The 24099-nt window shown below is 42.7% G+C and overlaps 1 protein-coding gene across 5 annotated transcripts in view; it reads left to right on the top strand.

The window, feature by feature from the left end:
• The window catches only part of CHODL (chondrolectin), a 73048-nt gene that overhangs the window by 42011 nt on the left and 6938 nt on the right, over positions 1–24099 (top strand). For 3 of the 5 annotated variants that reach the window (XM_084643674.1, XM_084643676.1, XM_084643675.1), the window contains exons 2-5: positions 17923–18235; positions 19034–19191; positions 22996–23043; positions 23465–23548. In XM_084643674.1, the coding sequence (XP_084499800.1) occupies positions 17923–18235; positions 19034–19191; positions 22996–23043; positions 23465–23548 (603 nt within the window). Of the gene's footprint in view, positions 1–17922; positions 18236–19033; positions 19192–22995; positions 23044–23464; positions 23549–24099 lie in introns of those variants that run through there. The other 2 variants (XM_084643677.1, XR_014713626.1) reach the window with 2 other exon arrangements.

The raw sequence follows: 24099 nt of genomic DNA, 5'->3' as shown, positions 1-24099 counted from the left end.
CTGCTGGCTGATTTGGGAATTAGCTCTGGCTCACCTTCATTTAGTGGCATCTCACTGTCACTTCTGTCATTAGGACCCATGTCGCTCTCAGGACCGCGGTGTCCTCTTATGGACACAGCCCTCCGCTGTGCCCCACTCAGTTCTCTTCCCCCACTTCCGAGGGCCCACCAGTCCTCTCTCCAGCTACTTGTCTCAGTGGCAGGCTGCAGTCCAGGGTCTAGCTACCTGTGTCAGTGGCAAACTGCAGCCTGTACTCTAGCCACTCCCCTCAGTGGCAAGTAGGGCCAAAGGAAGGGAGGGGACCCGGGTCCACCTGCTACTCCAGGTCCCGGCCCAGGGACCCTCTAGCCGGCAGCCACATGCTGTGTCACTTCCAACCCCCAGCATCTGTTTCCCTAGGCCACTTCCCTGCAGCCCTACCACCTTCTCCACCCTTGTATCGGGCCTCAGTCTGGCAGTGGTCAGCCGGGAGCTCACTCATGCTCCCCTGGCCCCTCCCAGCACTGCTCAGACCATGGTGCTATCTCTTCTCCCTCCTTCAGTGCAACCAGTTCTCCCTCCTTGAAGTCCAGGGAGTGACTGCCACTGCTCTGTTCAGCAGCAATTTCTTATATGGCCCATCTTTGCCCTGATTGGCTGTCTCTCTAAACCTTCCTAATTGGCTGTCTCCTGTGCAGCCTCCCTGGAGCTGCTTTACCTCCCCTTCTGCCAGTGTGGGGCAGATGCCCTATCACACACCCTTCCCCCTTAAGACCACACACCCGGGAGGGGAGGTGTCTCTACTTTCCCAGCTTCCCTCGCAGCTGGGCCTGCAGGCTGTCCCTCTCCTGCCCTCTCTACCAAGAAGAACAACCTGCTTCCCTCTTCCAGGGTCTGGGTCCCCACTGTAGCCTGTCTTGCTCCTGTGTGGGTTCCTCTGTTTGTCTGGATCTCTTTTGTCCGAGACATCCTATCCATCTCCTCACTACCTCCCCCTGCTGAGTATGGGAAACGGCTTTCTGCCAGGTACTCAGTCCTCACTACCCCCTTGCTCTGGGCAGTCTCCAACTGAGCCTGGCTCTCAGGCATCCCCTTCCTTCTCTTCAGGGGGCAATGCCTTTTTATATCACCGTCCTTATGGCACTGGAAGCATGTCCTTTGCCTCCCTTCGGCCATGGCCTTCCTATAGTTCTTCTCTGGCTCAGCCCCATACTCTGGGCTAGCCTGGGCCCTGCAGTTTTAGGTCGGGCACTCCCTCTTCAGGTGCCCCTGTTGCCCACAGTCCCAACATGCCCATTGCCTCCCTATTCGCCTCACAGGGGGGACTCTCCTGGGCTCTTTCTCCCTTCCATTCCCCAGATGATGTTTCTGTTCCTCTCTCTGGTAGGGGCACTCCCTCTTAAAGTGTCCCTGCTGCCCACAGTGTCTGCCGGCGTCCTGGTCCTGGTGCCTGAATTCCCCTCTTGCTCCGTGCGATTCTTTTGGACTCCCCCTCCCAGTGACTTAGTTTGGCCATACAGGTCTGCAGGTACTCATGTGCTTCCCATTGTCTCTGCTGGGCTCTGAGCACCTGCTGTAGCAGGATCTGAAGTTGCCCTTGCTGCTTGTTGGCCCCTTTCCACAGGGGTACCGACTTTGGAGTCCAGTTCGAGAAGGCCGCAAAGCCCTCCACAAAGCAGGCCTCTGATTCCATTTTCTCCACCTTATGTGTTCCTTAGTCTCTCAAACGTCTATACCAGGCAACAGTTCCCACAGTCTTCTAACTTCCCCTTGTATCGGGGATAAATGTTTGCCGTATTCTCCACTGCATGTGACGGGGCACGACTCACCACTGCTGTGGCTCCTGCTGGCCGTCCTGGGAATTAGCTCTGGTTCGCCGGTGCGCCTTCATTTAGTGGCATCTCGCCACCATTGCTTCTGTCATCAGGACCCGTGTTGCTCTCAGGACTGTGGTGTCCTCTGCTGGACACAGCCCTCTGGCTGTGCCCCACTCCATTCTCTCCCCCTACTTCCGAGGGCCTGCCAGTCCTCTCTCCAGCCACTTGTCTCAGTGGCAGGCTGCAGTCCAGGGTCTAGCCACTCCCCGCATGGCAAGTAGGGCCAAAAGTGGGGGGCCGAACTGGCCCCGCCCACTACTCTGGGTCCTAGCCAAGGTATCCTCTAGCTGGCAGCCACATGCTGCATCACCTCCAACCCCCACCATCTGTTTCCCTGGGCCACTTTCCCGCAGCCCTAGCAACGTCTCCGCCCTCGTTATCAGGGCCTCAGTCTGGTAGTAGTTGGCCAGGAGCTCACTCATGCTCCACTGACCCCGCCCAGCACTGATTGGACCATGGTGCTGTCTCTTCTCCCTCCTTCAGGGCAGCAAGTCCTCCCTTCTCAAACTCCAGGGAGTGACTGCCACTGCTCTGTTCAGCAGCCCTTCTTACATGGCCCAGCCTGGGCCTGTCTCTCTAAACCTTCCTAATTGGCTGTCTCCTGAGCAGCCTCCCTGGGGCTGCTTTAACTCCTGTTCTGCCAGTGTGGGGCACACACCCCACCACATCCCTCTATCCCATTCCCTTGATCCCTCCTCCTGCCCTCTTGCTCTTCTGGATCCTCATCCCTTTTCTGCCCAGTGTCCTCACCTCCTCTGACCAGTTGCTGTACTGAAGAACTGGGGAGTTTTAATTAATGGATTATGGACACAGTAGGCCCATTTAGATCTGAAGGAACATGGTGATCTTGACTTAAGGCTCAAGTGGGGAAAGGCTGGCTTTAGGCCACCTTTGTGCCTCCCGAATCCCTGGGCCTGCTGCAGGCTGGTTCAGCCCCCAGTGGAAGCCAGAGCGCTGCCAACAGTCACAATTCTGTCCCGTGTCTCATGATATTTGTGTTTTATTTCTTAAAGCCCTCGTTCCTGGAGTCATGTTATTACATGGGAATCAGAGATTTCAGTATTTGTAAGTAAGTTTTTAGGTGTCATGGTAGCAGAGAAAACCATGAAAAAGTAACCCCTTAAGTCTCAACAAACAGAAGGCAAAGAATTTTGAGCCAATCTCAAGATTTTTGGGGCCAGACTTATGATTATTGAATGTTTGGGGGTGGGCAATACTGAGTAGCCTAAGGGCTGCTTTAACTACTGGTAGCTGTGGTAGTTCTCAAGGGGTTATAGCATCTGAGGATTGCAAGGTCACAATATGCCCAAGCCATGCCTTCCCCCAATCCCCTACATAAGGTATTGTAGAGGAGTGACATAAAGCTGGCTATGCTAAGACAGGGGAAAGCTCTGCTGCTGATTCAGAGGAGATACTTTGCACCACCAAACCAGTGGAAAACAACCTCACTGCAGAGGGGGATGTAGTCCTGATGTATTAATATGCTTGATCTATAATATTTAATACAATAATGCATGTGTTCTAAAAATCCTTCAGAAAGACTGGTCATTGCATACGTCTTTGAAAACTCAGTTACTTAGCTGTTTGTGTGATGCATTTTGTAAAATGACACCTCCCTGCCCCCCCATCCCAAATGCACTAAATCACATGGACTGATGGATTAGATAAATTGTGTGCTTTAAACTGGAGCCATTGTTGACTTCTGCGAGTTGAAAATAAAATAAAAGAAAAAGAATCTGAAGCCACAAATATTTTTCATTCATCTTTAAACGTAGCCAAACTAATTTGAGATCCCTATGCCAAGTTTCAGTCAAAAAGAAGCCTTTATATTCATGTTATTAATAGGTGGGGAAACTAGCCTATTATGGAAACTCTTGCACCATGCCAATTGCATCAGCAACAGTTGATGCAAGTTTCACGTTAGGGCATATGTCATAAATATAAAGGCAAGGGTAACCACCTTTCTGTATACAGAACTATAAAATCCCTCCTGGACAGAGGCAAAATCCTTTCACCTGTAAAGGCTTAAGAAGCTCAGATAACCTGGCTGGCACCTGACCCAAAATGATCAATGAGGGGACAAGATACTTTCAAACCTGGAGAGGGGGGAAAGACTTTTGTCTGTCTGTGTGATACCTTTGCCAGGAACAGATCAAGGATGCAAGCCCTGTGAAGTTAGTAAGTAACCTAGCTAGAAAATGCATTAGGTTTTCTTTGTTTTGGCTTGTGAAATTTGCTGTGCTGGAGGAAATGTGTATTTTTGTGTCTTTTTGTAACTTAAGGTTTTGCCTGGACGGATTCTCTATGTTTTGAATCTGACTGTCTGTAAGATTATCTTCCATTCTGATCTTACGGAGTTGTTCTTTTATCTTGTTTTGTTCTTCTAATAAAGTTCTGTTTTTTAAGAATCCGGTTGGGTTTTTAGGGTCTTAAAAATCCAAGGCTGGTCTGTACTCATCTTGTTTATTCTCAAGGCTCCCCAGGAAAGGGGCTGTGAGGACTTGGGATATTTTGGGGTAATAGAAACTCCAAGTGATCCTTTTCCTGATTGTTTGTTAAATCACTTGGTGGTGGCAGTGTTTTACCAAATCCAAGGGCAAAGAGTTTGTGTCTTGGGGAAGTTTTAACCTAAGCTGGTAGAAATAAGCTTAGGGGGTCTTTCATGCGGGTCCCCACATCTAAACCCTAGAATTCAGAGTGAGGAAGGAACCCTGACATATACGGCAACTGCTGAAAAATACTAGCAGTATGGGATCTCATACTGGGGCACATTACGTAGTGGAACCCTTCTATCATGAATGCTCTGACTTAGGGTCTTATCCTGCAATCACTTTCTTGTAAGCAACTGGGACTTCTTCTGATAGTAAAAAGAAAAGGAGTACTTGTGGCACCTTAGAGACTAACCTTAGAGACTCTCCTTCTGATAGTAATCACAACACTTAATAGTAAGTGTTTGTAAGACTGGAAACAGTGGATGAAATTCATCTCTGTGCAGAAAGCCAGCATGAGGCCTATGCATGACTAAGTTCCACTTAAACCTGTATTGGCTCCCTGTACAGGGGTAAATTTCATGATCATTTTAATATTTCCCCTTCACATGATTTAGTGCATCAGAATCTCTGCTGGTCAACATGTTTTCTGCTCTAATAAACCAATGTCATAATAATATAAGATATCTCAATGGCACAAGATTTTAAATGAAAGTGTCACTAATTATTAGGCAAGGAAAAACATATGAAAGTCCTATGAGAAGTTATCACATTAAGTCATCTTTCCACAGTAGTACAGCTACAAATGTTTTTTTAATTTGAAATTCAACAAGAAGGTACTTTGATTAACATTATTAAATAAAGAAATATTTATATGTGTGTCTCTATACTTCATTCCACGCTATATGCCTATGTTACAATATTTTCTGACATTTCATACCTAAATTAGTGGACCAAATTTCTTTGATCTAATGAATATTTCATGGGAAAAAATTCATGCTAGAGAGGAAGTATGGTCTGTGGTTAAGGCAGTGGTTAAGTGCATTCAGTTCCAGGCTCTGACATAGTTTCCCTACGATACCTTGGACAAGCCATTTAAATTGTCCATGCCCCAATTTCCCATCTGGAAAACAATACTTCCTCCTCCTTTCACTGTCTTGGCTATTTAGATTGTAAAGTCTTTGGGAGCAGGGACCATCTCCGAATACATGTATGTACAGTACCTATCACAATGGAGCTTTGATTTTGGTTAGAGAGTCTAGGTCAGTGGTTTTCAAGCTGTGGCCCGCGGGCCACATGCGGCCCAATTAGCACACATCTGCGGCCCAGCTCAGCTGTGTGCTAAAGGCTGGGGTCAGGGCTCTCAGCTGGTCTCGTGGAGTCAGAGGTCTGGAGCTCCTAGGGTGACCAGACAGCAAATGTGAAAAATCGGGACGGGGGTATGGGGTAATAGGAGCTTATACAAGAAAAAGACCCCAAAATCGGGACTGTGCCTATAAAATCAGGACATCTGGTCACCCTAGAAGCTCCCAACCAGCCTCGCGGAGTCGGAGCTCCAGGGATCCTAGCTGGCCCCAAGGGGTCAGGGGTCTGGGACTCCCAGCTGGCTCTGGGGAGTCGGGGGCCCAGGGTCTGGGGCAGCTGCCCAGCCCTATGAGTTGCAGGGTCTGAGGCAGCTGCGTGGTGGGGGCCTGGGGTCAGGGCAGCTGGCTGGCCCCATACAACAGCGGTCCAGGGCTCCTGGATGGCCCCTCAAGCTCTGGGGTCCGGGGATGGGGCAGCGAGCCCACCATGCATGGTGGGGTCCAGGGCCCAGGGCAGGCAGCCGGCTGGACCCGTGTGGTGGGGTTCGGGGTTGGGGTCTGGGTTGCCACTGCACATGCGACCCACAGTGTGTAATAAGTTGAGAACCACTGGTCTAGGTGCTAATATAATATAAATAATAATATGATTTCACAGTATTATCATGCAAATTTCCTTATTTTCTCCTCAATCCTTCTGTACAGGGTTGTATTTGTTAATGTCCAATTCATGCTAAATTCACTATCCTACTCAGTAGTACATCAGCTGCAAAATGTCTGAGATGCTTGAAAATGATGTACCGGCATTTCTGGTCCTCTCCATAGACTGATATTTGGGTGGTATATGTATCTTAATCTTTCAAGTTAAAGCCTATTAATAATGGTCTATATTTTTTATCTTTTTCATACAACGTCTATATTTCCCACATCTTATCACATGCGATAGTACCACAAAAGCAGGCCTTTTTTTTTTAAAGGATATAAAGAAGTATTAGCCTATGGCTAGTCAAGTGGACAGTTGCCTTAATACATACAATGTACATCCTTCAAAGTGCTAAAGTGCTTAAATTCTGACCAAAACTGTCATGTGCTGTTTTAAGTGATCAGACCATGAATTCTGCCACATGGCTAATTCCGTGGGATCCCACCAATAAACCATAAAAAAGGGTTAAAACTTTCAAAAATTACTAATGCAAACTAACTTTTCACTACTCATATAGGGACGGATTTTGAAGATATGATAGTATTTAACAGTTGCAAAGAAAGCATTTTTCCTTGTCGGTAAGCAAAGGTACTTATTTTATAGTACAGTAGCCCCATTATGCTAGGTGCTGTACAAACAGGTGCTATACCACCCTGCCCCTAGGAGTTTACACTGTAATGAGATAGGATCTTAAGGACATTGGAGAATACTAGGGGTAGTTTCTATTAAAATGCTATTTCTTTTGGTGTAGTAAATTAATATACTAGCCTCTCACTTTTGAAGACCTCTAGGGGAATCCTATTTTGGTGATAATTCAGAGCATTGTTGGGATAGCTTTCACAAAATCTGACTTAGTTATGCCTAGTAAGCTCTAGGCAATACAATTACTCATTCACTTTAATAATAATTGCATTGCCCACAATTTTTAAAAGAAAAACCACTCTCTTATTTTGTTTTTTTCCAATAGATAATATAGCTGAGGTAAATGAAATTCACTGTCAGTAGAAAGAAAAGGAGGACTTGTGGCACCTTAGAGACTAACCAATTTATTAGAGCATAAGCTTTCGTGAGCTAGCTGTAGCTCACGAAAGCTTATGCTCTAATAAATTGGTTAGTCTCTAAGGTGCCACAAGTCCTCCTTTTCTTTTTGCGAATACAGACTAACACGGCTGTTACTCTGAAAACTGTCAGTAGAGAAAATTTATGCCTTTCATATGAACTTAATTAAAGTCTTCCACTCAAACATATGTGCTGGGTTTTAATTTGAAAATTAAAAACCTGTAAAGCCAGAATAACTTCTCAAATGATTTAGATGAATGCTTTCTCTTTCCTGACTTTTAGTGACTAGCTATCCATCTGTATATTTGAAATACACTCCACATTATTTATTGGTTTGGGATCACAAAGGTCTCATGAATGCTTTCAAAGTAAAAAATAAGATTCATATACCCATTCTGTCCAGGAACCATATTTTAGGGCAGAGATACTATAATTCATTTTAAAGTGTGCAAATAGTCTCCCTGATTGTGATGTTTTATCTGCAACAAAATTAGTCCCTGAATTAATTTTAAGGGAGCAATTATGAATTTTATAGTAGTCTTTTTCCAGCATTTGTATAGAATATGGAGGGGTTCAGTGGAATTAAAATAGAATATTTTAGCTCCTTTGCGCCTCGCCACATTCAGTGGTTGGCAAAAGAATTAAAATGAAGTGGTTACAGGGAAAAAGTGCAAGAGGACCCATACCCTTGAGGGTTAAAAGCTCTGAATTGCAACTCAAGAAATCTGGGTTTAATTCCCAGGTCTGCCACAGACTTCCTGTGTCATCTTGGATAAGTCACTTAATCTCTCTGTGCTTCAGTTTCACAGTTGTCAACTAGGGGTAATAATGTTGACTTGTCTATTTAGATTGTAAACACTTTGAGGCAGGGATTATCCTTCACTAAGTGGATGTACACTGTCTGGTACAATGGGGCCCTGGTCTCAGATGGGACCTGTAACAGATTCTTACCTTTCTGACATCAGTTTGTATATTCTTACCTCAGTTTCCCTGCTATGCCTCTGGTTCCCTTCTGATAATATAGGCTCCCTCTGACCGTAAAATAATTCATGTTTCAGTTTCCCTGTGACTTTTGGTGTTTTTGTTCCTCCAACCAAGCAAAATTCCTCCTGTTCCAGGGTAAACAAAATAACCTTCAGCCCCTCTTCCCTGGATCTCCCCTGGCTCAGTAACCCTCCACCCTTCCCCAAGTCTTCACTCTGATGCAGAGCTGGTGGGGGAGTTTTCTTCCATCCTAGTTAGACGCCCCAGCCTGGAGCTTTTTAAACAAGGACTGGTGCCAGCTTCATCCCTCTCTGGAGTCTTCTGTCCCCTGACTCTCGTTAGGCTCCCTCCCATTGCCTTTCTGGTAGCCAGCCTCTCCTTGCTCTTTCTCCAGCCCTCTTGATGAAGAGGAACCTCCCCTCACAGGTCTTACCTTGACCCTAATCTTCCACTCCTGAATAGAGAGACCCAGAATAATTCTGACAGCTCCTTGAAGTATCTTCTTCCTGTGGCTTTATATAGACCGGCTTCCAAACTATAGTCACATGATCCCTGGAGCCTGGGGTTACATCCTCCATAGTTACCTTCTGGGGAGAGTGAAAAGGGCATGTGCTTTTGTTTAAAGCTAGCACATAATTTCCCATGACAGATGCACTGTGGCATATTTACAAATGGCATAACTATTGTATTGTATAACCAAATATCTTCAAGCTGCCCAGAGCATGTACTGCTTATTATGGACTATACGTATGTAGGGCTTTTGTCTGTTTGTTTCGTTTTTTATGATGTAAGGTTTAGATATTACAATTTCAGTCCCAAAGATGGAGGGAAGGTAGAGAGAGATGCAAATGGAGGTTGGGAAAGAGAAGGACCAAAGTCTTTGCAAACAATGGCAACTTTGCTCACCAAACACCAGTTAAAGTGATAAGAGGCGAAATGTAATGACGATGTGGAAGAAGTTGGGTGGTTGAGGGGGCAAAGGATGAAGCAAAATGCTTATGTGAATACCTACAGCAATTAGGTTTCAGAGTAGCAGCCGTGTTAGTCTGTATTCGCAAAAAGAAAAGGAGTACTTGTGGCACCTTAGAGACTAACCAATTTATTTGAGCATGAGCTTTCGTGAGCTACAGCTCACTTCATCGGATGCATAAAGTAGAAAGTACAGTGAGGAGATTTTATATATACACACAGACCATGAAAAAATACACATTGTAAGGAGAGTGATCACTTAAGATGAGCTATTACCAGCAGGAGAGTGGGGTGGGGGGAGAGAAAACCTTTTGATTTGTGCTAGAAATGGCCCACCTTGATTATCGTGCACATTGTGGGGAGAATGGTCGCTTTGGATGGGCTGTTACCAGCAGGAGAGTGAGTTTGTGTGTGTATGGGGGTGGGGGGGTGAGAAAACCTGGATTTGTGCTGGAAATGGCCCACCTTGATTTTCATATACATTGTAAGGAGAGTGGTCACTTTGGATGGGCTATTACCAGCAGGAGAGTGAGTTTGTGTGTGTGGGGGTGGAGGGTGAGAAAACCTGGATTTGTGCTGGAAATAGCCCAACTTGATTATCATACACATTGTAAGGAGAGTGATCACTTTAGATAAGCTATTACCAGCAGGAAAGTGGGGTGGGAGGAGGTATTGTTTCATGGTCTCTGTGTATATAATGTCTTCTGCAGTTTCCACAGTATGCATCCGATGAAGTGAGCTGTAGCTCACGAAAGCTTATGCTCAAATAAATTGGTTAGTCTCTAAGGTGCCACAAGTACTCCTTTTCTTTTTACAGCAATTAAGCCTTGGATAAAAGACTGCAAATAGCCCAGCTTGAAAGGATGATAAGGCAGTTTTAACCACATGTTAGTCAACTTGCTAGGTTTTTAACCCAGGGTGTTCACTCAGGAAGATCAGCTCACTGAATTTAACAACAGAGGTAATACAGAGCCAATGGACAGAAGAAAGTAAGAATTCAGATATAAGAGGAGCACTAGAGCCAATGGAAAATATCAGGGCTCAATGAAATTGAGAGGGAGAGGGAATATTGGGAGGGAGAGGGAATTCAAACACTGCTTCCTGCTAATACTCCTGTGAGTGCTAATGGGGGAAGGGAGGGTGAAGTGAGGGATGGGCTCAAAGGAAAGGGAGCACACCATTCTTTGAAATGGTATCAGAGCTTCTGGTGTAGCGTGCATTTCCTGGGAGGACTTGTGTGAGCCAGTATTCTTCATTGCTGCAGCAGGATCCCTCTGAACATCCATGGCCACAGGCAGTGGATTAGTAAATAGTGTGAGTCCAAGCAAAGACTGTCCACGATTTCCAAAAGTGACTAGTAATTTTGGGTAATTTTGAAACATCTAAAAGGTACCTTGTTTCAGAAACCGCTGAGTCCCCACCCTCTAGAAATCAGGCCATTTAAGGTGTCATAAGTTAAGCATCTACAAATTAAATGCACCTCAAATCACTGAACACTTCTGAAAGCCTTGGTTACAATTCCTAGAGCGGTGCAGTTCTTATTGATGACCCTGGTTCTCAGCAAGATTTTGGCAGAAGTTACTTATAAGTGCAGACTTAAAAGCATTTAGTATTCCCATTTAATAATGCATTACTATGCCAATATGAAATTAATTGACCTCCTGGAACTTAAATATATAAAAGCAGTACTGAATTATTTTCTTTGTTTCCTGTTTTTTTTTTTCTTTCAGGGAATTGCTTTGCTGACATTAGTACTGGTAGAATTTTTTAAATTAAATTTAAAATATTCAGATGACAATTGCTTTTTTTTTTCTGATTGGTGTTTGTCTTAAAAATATCACATCATTGTGCTGGTACAAGAGTGCCAGGACAGGAAACTGACTAGCTTTTTTGCAATAGTTCAGTTTGAATAAAGTACAAAGAGTGAATAATGTAAGTGTTGGAAATATAAATTGGATGTTTTTCAAAGGGTTCCAGTTTTAGGAAAGGAAGGTGTTAATAATAGGGGTAAGAGCATTTTGATTTGTAAAGCAAGTTTCAGTAGGACAATGTCTGTTTCACAAGCATGTAGGATGAAAAAAAATTATTCTTGGGGGAAAAAAATAAGGGCAAAATCCAGTGCTTGCTTCTCCCAATGGTGCAGGGTTAGTAAGAATGGAATGTTTTGAGCTATTCTGTCTGCACAAGGTAGGATAGCTCAGGGAGCGGGGTGGGGTGGGCGCGATGTAACCCACTCCAATAAAAGGAACTGTATACGTTTCTGTTCGTCTGCCCACAGTACCTGCTGCCTGATGGGAAGAAGCCAGGGGCCTGTCTATAACCTCAAGATGGCTGAACATGTCATATGATAATAAAAAGAATACATATTTGGATCTTAGCTGGTTCATTAGCCAGCCTAGTGTTCAAGGGAATACAAGATCTGCATACTGCCCTATCCCTGCCCAGGCGCCCAGTTGGGGATGGAAGAGATTTCTTGTGTCCTCTTCCATCATTCATTCAACACAGTCTAGAATTTTGCCCTAAGGTAGTAAGGGCCTGATCCTGCTACCTTTACTCAGATTGAGTAGTATGTTACTTTGCAGTAGCCCCCTTCATTCCAATGAAACTACTGCAAAATTAGGGATGAATTATAATGGTGGGAGAATCTGATTCTAAATGTATGATAGAATTATCCGATACATTACTTTAAATTAATTGTGGGTAGTTACCTATTTTAAAGTTTTTGTTAGGAAAAGGTTAAACAGCTCATAGTCAATGTTTTACTACCCATTTCGTCTGCATCCCTGTGTGCGGTACATTCTACCATTTTTCACTGTCAGATCATTTCTGCTTTGTAGATGATGAATAACAGAGAGACAAAATTGTTAAAAATGAAACTCAAGCAGCTGACATCGCAGCGTGCTCCGAGAAGGGCACTAAAATGTCAGCTGATTTACTGGCCATTAATACACAATTCCAGATTTCCATTAGCACATTGAATGACTTCTGATGCAGCAGAAATGATGATGAAACTCTTCTTCAGAAGCAAAAAAGAAGAGGATTCAGAGTAGGTCACTGCTTGAACATCAGGAACTAATTTAGCTAGAGCACAGAGAACTTCACAACTGTCTCTGAAGAATCTAACATCTGATTTCAGGTGTTTCATTTGCATATGAGGGGTTGGATCCCAAAACATGCCACTTACAGCCATTCACAGACTTTTTCCTCTGTGATGTTCTATAGATATTGTGCCTCGGGAATAGCTATTAGCCTGATATTCTAAGGAACAAAACCTATGCCTTTTGCCACAGTTGTGGAAGCTACCAGATGAAGTAGAGGTCACTTTAAAAATTGACTGAGTTAAACCAGTGCATACTCCAGTGTGGACACACATATTGACTAAAGTAATACAAACTGGGTTTAAAATTGGCCTAAGTGTGTCCACGCACAAGGTTGCATGGGTTTAACTAAATGGGTTTAAAAATCTCATGTTTAGTTAAACCTGTGCAACTTTGTGTGTAGAAAAGGTCTGAAGAGCCTGCACATTCCTTTATATTTTGCACACCAGCTCCAAGGGGGTCACTCTGCAACACAGTACAATAGCCTCTGCGGAAGGAGAGGTTCAGTTTATCCATCTGGATATGGATCCACTTAGGTTTCACAAACTGGGGACACAGCAATAAGGGCTGCAGTAGCATCTCCAGAGAGTCTCCACTGTTGTTCCATAGCCTGGGATGGCCCTCTTCCCATCACGGCCCTCAGGAAGCACCCCCTATGTGCCAAGCCTGGCTGCTCCAGTTTGATAAGGGGGATGCCTTTGACCGTAAGTGATGAAGTAACTCTCATGAAATCATGATCATGAGTAATCTCTCATCACCAATACACCTCCTATTAAGGTCTCATAGACTTTAAGGCCAGAAGGGACAATCATGATCATCTAGTCTGACCTGCACATTGCACAGAGCCTCACCCACCCCTGCTGCAGTAGGCCCATAACCTCTGACTGAGTTACTGATGCCCTGAAATCTTGATTTAAATATTTCAAGTTAAAGAGAATTCACCATTTACTCTAGCTCAAACCAGCAAGTGACGCATGCCCCATCTGCAGAGGAAGTTGAAAAACCCTTTCTTTCAATGTGACCTTTACAAAATACTGTAATTCATCCCTTCCTGACCCCAAATATGGTGATCAGTTAGACCCTGAGCATGTTGGCAAAACCCACCAGCCAAACCCTGGAAAGGTTTCTCTGTAGCAACTCAGAGCCCTAGCTCTCTACTGTATCATCTGTGGCCATTGGAGATATTTGCTAATAGTTGTAGTGGATGGGCCATATGCCATTGTAGGGATCCTCATCATACCATCCCCTCCATAAATTTATCAGTCTCACTCTTAAAACAAGCTAGGTTTTTTGCACCCACTACTCTCCTTGGGAAGGCTTTTCCAGAACTTCCCTCCACTGATGGTTAGAAACCTTTTGTCTAATTTCAAGCCTAAGCTTTTTGATGGCGAGTTTACATCCATTAGTTCTTGTGCCAACATTGGTCCTTAACTGAAATAACTCCTCTTCCTCTCTGGTGTTGTTTCCTTTGATGTATTTATAGATAGCAATCATATCTCCACCCAGCCTCCATTCTGTTAGGCTAAACAAGACAACCTCCTTAAGTCCCCTCTCATAAGGTAGGGTCTCCATTTCTCTGACCATCCTAGCAGCTCTTCTCTGCATCCAAATTCACTGTCTTAAACATGGGAGACCACAAATGCACACAGTATTTCAGAACAGGTCTCACCAGTGCCTTAAATAATGGTAATAACATGTTCCTAGCTCTACTGGAAATACCTCGCCTGATGCATCCTTGGATTGCATTAGCCTTTTTCATGGCTGCATCAGCAGCTGATAGTCATCCTGTAGTAAACCAATACACCCAGATCTTTCTCCTCCTCTGCAGCTTCCAACTGATACATCCCAAACATATAGCAAACATTCTTGTGGTTAGTACCTAAGTGCATATCCTTGCACTTTGCATTATTAAAAGTCATTCCATTTCTGCTACTCCAGTTTTCAAGGTCATCCAAATCTTCCTGTACGATATTCTTCCTTCTTCCATATGATAGTCAGGTCCTTCTCCATATTGGCAATACCTCCCAACTTGGTGTCATCCACAAATTTTATTAGCAAATCCCACTTTTTGTGACAAGGTCATTGATGAAAATGTTAAATAAGATTGGTCTCAAGATGGATGCCTGAGGAACTCCACAAGTAATCTCCCTCCAGCCTGACAGTTCATCTTTCAGTATAACCCACTGTGGCCTTCCCTTTAAGCAGTTCCTTACCCATCTTTTTATTCTGATATTAATCCCCATTTTCTCCAGTTTGACTAATGAGTTCCCATGTGGAACTGTATCAACTGCTTTACTGAGCAGATTAGATCTATTGCATTTCCTTTGTCTAAGCAATATCCCAGGAGAACCTTTTTTACCTTACTTTCCAAAGTGATTGGGACCCAAACAGATTCTGTTTCATCCATTCCATCACTTCTGATTTCTTTACAGTCTGCCTCATCGTTAATATACAATGCTACTCCACCATTTTTATCTTTATTTCTGTCTTTCCTGAACAACACATACCCTTCAATACCTGTATTCTATTCAGGACTACTATTCCACCATGTGTCTGTTATCCCTAGAATAGCTGGTTTTACTTCCTGTACTAGTAGTTCTTGTTCCTCCATTTTGTTACCCAGGCTCCTTGCATTGGTGTGCAGACATCTTAGTTGTTTCTGTTTGGCTTCACCCACATTTCTCGCCCTATTAGGTACAATCATTTAATGGCCAGTATCACCTACCTGTCTGTTACTGTCATTGGTATTGGCACCATCTTTCCTCTTGATGTCCAATCTCCTACCCTCTGTTGTTTCTTTTTTTTAATGCTGTATCCTCTCTTACTTGATTTTCTTCCCACTCAATGTTAGAGGCATGGCAATTACATGAGCATCTCCCAACTGTCTCCCCAAATTCCTAGTTGAAAGCTCTTTTAATCAGTTGTGACAACCTCCATACCAAAAGTTTATTTCCCTCCCTACGTAGGTGGAGTCCATCCTGTGAGAAAAGTCTTCTGTCCATCATTGCCTCCTAGTTGTTGAACATCCCAAAGCCCTCCTTATAGCACCACTGCCTGAGCCATCTGTTGATGATCATAGACTTGTCTTGTCTTCTACTCTCCTCCTCTAGAGACAGAATCCCACCGAATATCACTTGAGCCTCCAGACTGGACCTCTGGAGTCATGTGCAGAATCTGGGAGGCATTGTAAGAGCAAGTCCAGTCAGAATTTCTGTCCCCCAACTCTTGAGGAAGCTGTCTTCTTGCAGGGTTGTCTGTGTAGTATGTGGAGCTGGCATCAGCCTGGCCTTAGATTAGAGCAGGGGTCTCAAACTCAAATGATCACGAGGGCCACATGAGGACTAGTGCATCACTGACACCCCCTCTTGCTTCCCCCATCCCCGCCCCCATTCCACCCCTTCCATGAGGCCCCACCTCGTCCCACCCCTTCTTCCTACTGAATTTCAAATGCCTGCTTCAAACAATGGAAGTATTAGGGCTTTTCAAGAAAGGTCACAAGAATAATTTATAATGTAAAGAGGTAGGCAAACTAAATATAAGGGTCATCCCTACTCACTTAATGGGGGGAAATCAGACCCACTGTGTACTCACTTTACAACACAGAGGAGCCACATTTGTTTTTCTTTGAAAATCTGTAGCAATGGGAGTTAACTTTGGATTTAGCTAGGATGGATTGGATCATACTAACTATTGCTTAATGCAACTTGAATACAATTCTGGCCGTTAGCCAGAGTTTCCAAGAATTATGCTGTATAAACCTTTAAATGGAGACAAGCAGCTACTATGAAGTGTGCAAATACAATCTGCTTATGTGAATTAAGAATAACTTAATGGAGGGAAATCAGATCCACTGTGTGCTCACTCTTTCATGAAGACCTACTTTTGTTATTTCTTGTTTTGTCATTCTCTTAATATCGTATAAAGGCCATTTTGATTGAAAGAATATGGTTACACTTTGTGTATGGAAAAACATTTAGGGAAAATTAAATTTAAGTTGCACGATGATGTTTCTGCATCCTAATTACAAAAAATATACATTTATCAAGCTAAATAGGATAAAACTTGTTCAGATATAAAGTCACTGGGGTGATTTTTAGATCGGTTAACATTTATTATGGTTAAAAATTAGTATAAAAAGAGGTGGATTTTTTCAAGTAAAAACAATCATTTATGCTCCTCTTCAACAAATATGGCTTATGAACAGCTTATTTTTACAGGTTTAATGGTAAAATTGTTTTCTGCTTGTGTTCAAACAGTCTAGATAATTATAGTAATTTCTTATTACTTCTTTAAGGCCTATGTTAACTTTACAAAATGCTGTCATTTGCACATTTTCTATTTTGGCATTGGAACAGAAAAGAAAAATGATTCTTTGATAATGAGGCTTTTAGTTAGTCCAACGATGAGAAGTCTAAAAGAAATTGTGTAAAGTTTTAAGATAAAAGCGAGATGACTATACATACAGCGGGTACATTTTTAAAAATGAATGGGCTTCAGCAGCACTCACCACATTATATATACAGCTGACACCACTGATTTGCTCTGATTCCAATCATTTGTCATTTTAGATTCAAAGCATAAGTTCTAAAGCAGGTCAATAGCAAATACAATATGGTAAGCACACATTTCAACTGCTTTTGGAAGAAAGTAAATATATAATAAGTGCAGTTTCACTTTCTTTACCTTTCAGTTTCTTTAAAAAAAGAGCCATTGGATTGTTTGGTTTGATCCTTTAAACAGATTTATCAAACTGGAGTTTAAGTAAATATTTGTGTGAGCACATTAGATTTGATGCTTTCTGAGAATATTTTGATTATATTGTTCTGCTTGGCTATGTATTATTATGGTCTCAGGTGCCGTCTGTAGTTTACACTGACTGCATCGAACATACTTGGACATAGGGTAAAACTATAAATACTGGAGAATCCAACCAAGCAGGAACCAACTGACCCAAGACACTCATGACCTCCTTTTGACCCTGGAAATTTAGAGCCCAATTTTGTGCCGATTAAAGGCAAATAGAGTTTTCGCCATTCGTGCCAATAGAAGTGGGATTGGTCCCATATACAGTATTTAAAAAAAACAACAACAAAGACTACTTTTTAGGAAGGGGCCCAACCCTGCAGTCCTTAAGCAGGGAAAATGCCCATAGTTGCCAAAGGGATTCTCAATGGTTTTGATGGGACTTTCACCTGCTTAGGGATTTTAGGACAGGGACCAAGATGTGCATGACACCAGCAGTGTTAAAATTAGAGATAGGGGGTTCAGCAACATTAACCCAACCAAAATAAAGCATGGCTTCCTTCCACACGTGGCAAGGAGAAATATTATTCATCTTCTTTGTCACTGCATTTATACTGAACTATATTTTTTCAGTGATTGCTTTTCATTTGCATTCTCTAGCTGATGCTGTGTGTGTATATATATATATATATATATATATATATATTTTTTTTTTTTCAGGTCAAAAAGTGTGTTACGGAGATTTCAAGCATCCCTGTTACAAGATAGCCTACTTCCAGGACTTGTCAAGACGTGTGGGCTTTCAGGAGGCCCACCATGCCTGTGAAATCGACGGTGGTGTGCTTTTAAGTCTGGAAAATGAAACTGAACAGAAGCTCATAGAAAACATGTTACAAAACCTCACCAAGTCAGGCTCTGGAATTTCTGACGGTGACTTCTGGATCGGATTGTGGAGAAGCGGAGAGGGGCAAGCAATATCAAGTGCTTGCCCTGAGCTCTACCAGTGGACTGATGGAACTGTTTCATCATTCAGGTAAAAGTCTGGGAGATTGCCTATAGTTTAGAGGGTTTATGGAGGGAAACACAATGTGTGCAGCACCCAAAAAAGTAAAATGTTTTGTGAATTTAAGCATATAGAAAAGTTGTTCAGTGGGGCTAATAACAAAGGGGAGGCTGAGCCAATGGATTTGCACTTAGAGATGTGGAAGGATGAAGTGCTGTCTCTGTGGCATGTTTGTCTCAGTCCCCCACCCCCAGCTTCATAGAAGTAAGGGCTCCACAGGATTCCAGCTCTGTGGAGTTGAAAGGAGCGGAGGTGTGGGGCGGGGGGGGGTCAGAAAATGGCAACCAAACTCTGCTGGATTCTGACCCCAAACTAGAAGGCCAACAGCTGCGTAAATTAGTGCAGACTGTTTAGAGTAACTCACTCTGCCCACACCTCAGATTTTGGAAATCCCATTAGATTTCCTGGTTCAGCTAAAGACTAGTAGAACAAATGGTAAAATTCAGGAGCCATAATCTGCAGGGCGTCTGTGGGTAGGTGGCAGGGGAAGCAGGCATCAGAAGGGAGGGAAGGAACATCTGCACGGATGCTCCTTAACTGCAGGAAGATGCTCCAAGACCTGCAAGACTGGTAGTAGACCCCCAACTCTGTTCCATGCAGGAGAGGGGGGAAATGCGGCTTATTCTGCTTTAAGGGACAATGGAGCCTATGTACTATAACCATCGCTAGACTATGGCATTTCTGGATGCTTGCAAATGGTTCCATTAGATGATACGGTGGGCCTTTTAGCTGCAATTTTTGAACATTTTGATTTATATGCACGGCTAGAAACTGGTATACGGATGAGCCTTCCTGTGGAAGTGAAGCTTGTGTTGTGATGTATCATCAGCCAACTGCAAACCCTGGTCTAGGGGGGGCTTACCTTTACCAGTGGAACGATGACAGATGCAACATGAAGCACAATTTTATCTGCAAGTATAGTCCAGGTAAGAAAAAGCTAAAGTCAGATTTCATATGTGGTATATGTTAACAGAAAAGGCACTGCTTTGGCAGAAAATGTTGGGGATTTTGGGATCCTCAACATTTTGCAGAAAACTGTACTGAAAGAACTTGAGAATGAATGATGAGGATGAAATGAATTGGCCAATGTTTTCATGTGAAATGTTGCCAAAATATTTTCACCACTTTCAGGTAACACTAGTTCTCGCCCTTTAGCTCTGTCACTGACTTTCTGTGAGGTCTTGGAAATGTCACTTAACTTATCTGTCCCTCACTTTCCCCATCTGTAAAATGAATACAGGTAAATGGAGATCAGGAAGGTTCAGCGCAACAGGAAGAAAATTGCACACACACACACGCGCACAGAGAGAGAGAGAGAGTCCAGTTCAGATGAGGACACAAGAGGCCAGGGATTTTTCCGTTTGGCTTAACTTCCAGAAATGACATGTGTCATAAAAATAAAGGGAAGGGTAAACCCCTTTAAAATCCCTCCTGGCCAGAGGAAAAATCCTCTCACCTGTAAAGGGTTAAGAAGCTAAAGGTAACCTCGCTGGCACCTGACCAAAATGACCAATGAGGAGACAAGATACTTTCAAAAGCTGGAAGGAGGGAGAGAAACAAAGGGTCTGTGTCTGTCGGTATGCTGCTTTTGCCGGGGATAGACCAGGAATGGAGTCTTAGAACTTTAGTAAGTAATCTAGCTAGGTATGTGTTAGATTATGATTTCTTTAAATGGCTGAGAAAAGAATTGTGCTGAATAGAATGACTATTTCTGTCTGTGTGTCTTTTTTGTAACTTAAGGTTTTGCCTAGAGGGATTCTCTATGTTTTGAATCTAATTACCCTGCAAGGTATCTACCATCCTGATTTTACAGAGGTTATTTCTTTACTTCTATTTACTTCTATTTCTATTAAAAGTCTTCTTGTAAGAAAACTGAATGCTTTTTCATTGTTCTCAGATCCAAGGGTTTGGGTCTGTGGTCACCTATGCAAATTGGTGAGGATTTTTACCAAACCTTTCCCAGGAAGTGGGGTGCAAGGATTGGGAGGATTTTGGGGGGGAAAGACGTGTCCAAACTACATTTCCCAGTAAACCCAGTTAGAGTTTGGTGGTGGCAGTGGATATTCCAAGGACAAAGGATAAAATTAATTTGTACCTTGGGGAAGTTTTAACCTAAGCTGGTAAAAGTAAGCTTAGGAGGTTTTCATGCAGGTACCCACATCTGTACCCTAGAGTTCAGAGCGGGGGAGGAACCTTGACAACATGGGAATCTTTTCTGGATCCTGCATATACCAGTTGTGGAGACTTAAAACTGGACAGCCAGAACAAGGAAATTGGAAGCAAGCTTGAAGTTGAGGCTATAACTTTAGTTATCGTAGTTATGCTTGGCAGTAGATAAACACCATGTCTCTTACCAGGATTATGGTACTCAAAGCATTACTGAGTCTTAAATTGTCCACTGTGGCCACAAAGAGAACATACAAATACCAGGATAAATTTAGCCAAACTGCATACAAAAAACAAACAGGTTGTAAACCAGCCTCATCAAAGCCAGGCTGCATGTAAAAACAGAGTTTTACACTGAACCAGAGTTTCAGTTGCATAACCTGAACCTGCAGAGATTCCCATCCAATAGCTTCCCACACAATCAACCTCTAACCACAAAAGTGACAAGATGTCCATTACAAACTAGAATGTTTTACACCTTACAGACCGTACATCTCAACAGTCTGCATGCAGATTAAGGTGACTGTTTCAATCTCAGCGAGATTTACAAATTTAGAAAAATCAGAGTAGGAGAACCAATTGATCTCCATTCCTCAAACTTCCTACTTCTGAAGTACTTAAACATGTCTTGTTTTTTCATCTTTATGATGGAGCTACTGAAATTCATGCTGTGAGTAGAGTTCTGTGACTCATTAGGCAATGAGGCTTGTCTACACTACCCACCAGATCGGCGAGCAGCCATCAATCCAGTGGGGGTTGATTTATCGTGTCTAGCGTAGACATGATAAATCAACCGCTGAACATTCTCCTGTCAACTCCAGTACTCCATCAGAAGGAGAAGTGCAAGCGGAGTCAAAGGGAGAGCGTCAGCTGTCAACTTACAACAGTGAAGACACCGCAGTAAGTAGATCTAAGTATGTCGACTTCAGCTATGCTATTCACGGAGCTGAAGTTGTGTATCTTAGATCGACCCTGAGTGGTAGTGTAGACAAGCCCTTACTCAGCCAGCCTCCAGGCCTAATCTGCATATGGTCACTTGCAATTTTTTGTTTTCCATCTAAGTAATATCTTCAGTTGGGGGCTGGGGGAGATGAGGGACCTCCCTTGATTATGTTTAATGTCACAGTACTAGCTGTGGGTTTGAATCTCATTCACCTTGAAAGGATGTGGATCTTAATTATATAATGGTAGCTATAACCACATTTAGTTTGAGCCAACTCCTCCTGCATCTTGATTTTCAGATCAAATTAAAAATTAATCCACCCTTTTATGTTCCAGAATTAGCTACTTCTAGAAGCAATAGTTTCTAGTATTTTGACATTTTTCTCCAAGCCATGTCCCAATGTAACCAGTTTTTATCAGAGAAGCTGAAGTAATTGTAGTAGATTTTATTACCTCTTTGAACTCTGAGCATTACTGTTTTGAGCTAAAGACCAGTAATACAACTGGTGTTCATAATCTTATGGCATGGGAATGGTATCCAAATAACCATAAAAAGAAAAGAAGGACTTCTGGCACCTTAGAGACTAACCAATTTATTTGAGCATAAGCTTTCGTGAGCTACAGCTCACTTCCACGGATGCATTCGATGAAGTGAGCTGTAGCTCATGAAAGCTTATGCTCAAATAAATTGGTTAGTCTGTAAGGTGCCACAAGTCCTCCTTTTCTTTTTTGCGGATACAGACTAACACGGCTGCTACTCTGAAACCTGTCAAATAACCATACAAATTCTACTTCTGTGATCATCCTCTCCATTCAAAATAATTTCAATAATCTATGGAATCCTTTAGACATACATAACCCCACTCTCCCATTTCTACATCCTAACTGGCCTTTGCTGCATGTCTTATAGTTATAGTTTCCAACTGGTTATTTATAATTAGAAATGGAACATTATCTTCCTCTTCTGCAATGATTGCATTTCCTTACCATCCAATTTCTAATCATTCCCTGATGTATCCTTTTTTGTTTTTAGGGATGTCTGTAGCGAAAAAATAAACAAACAAACAAAAAACCCCTTGATATCTGCCCTCAAAACATCTAGTTCATACTTCTTATTGCTCCACAGCTAATTTTTTGATAATCATGTTGGAAATAAGAAAAGGTTTCTTTAGCCCACACTATTAAGACAACTGCCCATTTTAGTATGTTCTAGGGTCCTCTAACTATCAGAGAAGTGAGATGTTAAGAAAAGTTGTATTCAAATTAAATCTGACACAAGAAAAGGGTGGGTTCAATTATTCATCCAACAAACTAGTAAATTCCACCAGAAAAAAAATGGGTTTAAGGCTAAACTGCAGCATTCCTATTTATATAGATTTGTACAGAAGTATGGACTAGAAGTAGTTTGATACCAACTCTTAACTTGAATGTTTTGTGTCAAACATTCTTCAGAAAGGTGCTTGCCAAATATTGAAATATGAAGTTAAAGAACTCTGCAATAATTGTGCTTTTTAATGAACATGGGGGCGTAGTTTTGAGCTGTGGTACTAGGTGTAAAACAATGTAAAAGGTGTCTGTTTTATTACTCTTACTCTTTCATTCTCAAACTATTGATTTAACAGATAATGTCCTAGAAAAAGAACTAGGCGACAGATCAGAGACAGATTATGGTAAGAAACTTTAAAAAAACTTTTAGCTTGAGTTGTAATGGTAAAGACACAATCTCATGAATCATTTACAGGCTCCAGGAAAAGTTACATAGTTTTTTATTTTTTTAAACAGACTTGTGTTAGTAGTGGAAAATATTGAAAAAGAATCCTGCAGAGAGGAATATTTGCAGCTGTAGTTGCAAACATATAGATGCAGTTCAAAACACTGCTGCTTTTAATTCCTATTCCATATTTAATCCTAACAATACACTAAAGTTCTGTAGACACATTTACTTCCAATAACTTATTCAATGCTGAAACAGTTCAGATAACAAATATGAATCTGTTTTAAACATAAAAAACTATGAACAGATGCTACAATATGTAATAACCTCTCTTTATACAGTTGCTATTTTTCTAATCTGTTTAACTTCTTTTGCAGAGGTTTTCCCATCAGTGGCAGCAGGAAAGCCTTATGATGAAAACAAACGAGAAGATAATTCTCATGTAGTTGTTACTGAAGCAGGTAATTTATTCATAGTGTTTTAATGTTCAAAGTAAAATAGTAACAGAGGATGGAGGGAATTAGATTAGATATGCAACTTCCCTGTTGATGGGAATTGGACAGTTTATTCCTAAAAGCTCTGCTGAAAATATACCTGTAAGGGGTGGCACCCACTTCTCATGAGTGTCCCCTGGCCAGGTGCATGTGCCTTCACTCTTTTAGTCTGCAGTGACCTTTGTCGGTGGTTTCTTAGGCAGGTTTTCAACACCTCAGCCCTCTGGCCAAGTCACACATGCAATCTGTATGTGAAACAAAATGGACCCCTTCTGGTGTGTACAATCCACCAGGGGCCTATCCCAGTATGCCTCCATTGGTATCTCTGTAGCCCTCCCTAGGCTCAGTCTTTAAATAATCCCAGCCCTGGTATGGGGCCAGACCCCCCAGGGCTTCCTCCCTGGAGCCACTGTCCTCCTGCAGCCCTCCCTGGGCTCACTCCTTAATCAGTCCGACAGCCCCTTCTGGGCTAGCCTCAAATAGTCCCTCAATCCTGGTATGGGGCCATGACCCCAGGG

The sequence above is a fragment of the Lepidochelys olivacea genome (assembly GCF_965140295.1).
Source record: "Lepidochelys olivacea isolate rLepOli2 genome assembly, chromosome: 1".
In the NCBI taxonomy this organism is placed as follows: Eukaryota; Metazoa; Chordata; order Testudines; family Cheloniidae; genus Lepidochelys; species Lepidochelys olivacea.
This window is presented reverse-complemented; position numbering and strand designations above follow the sequence as displayed.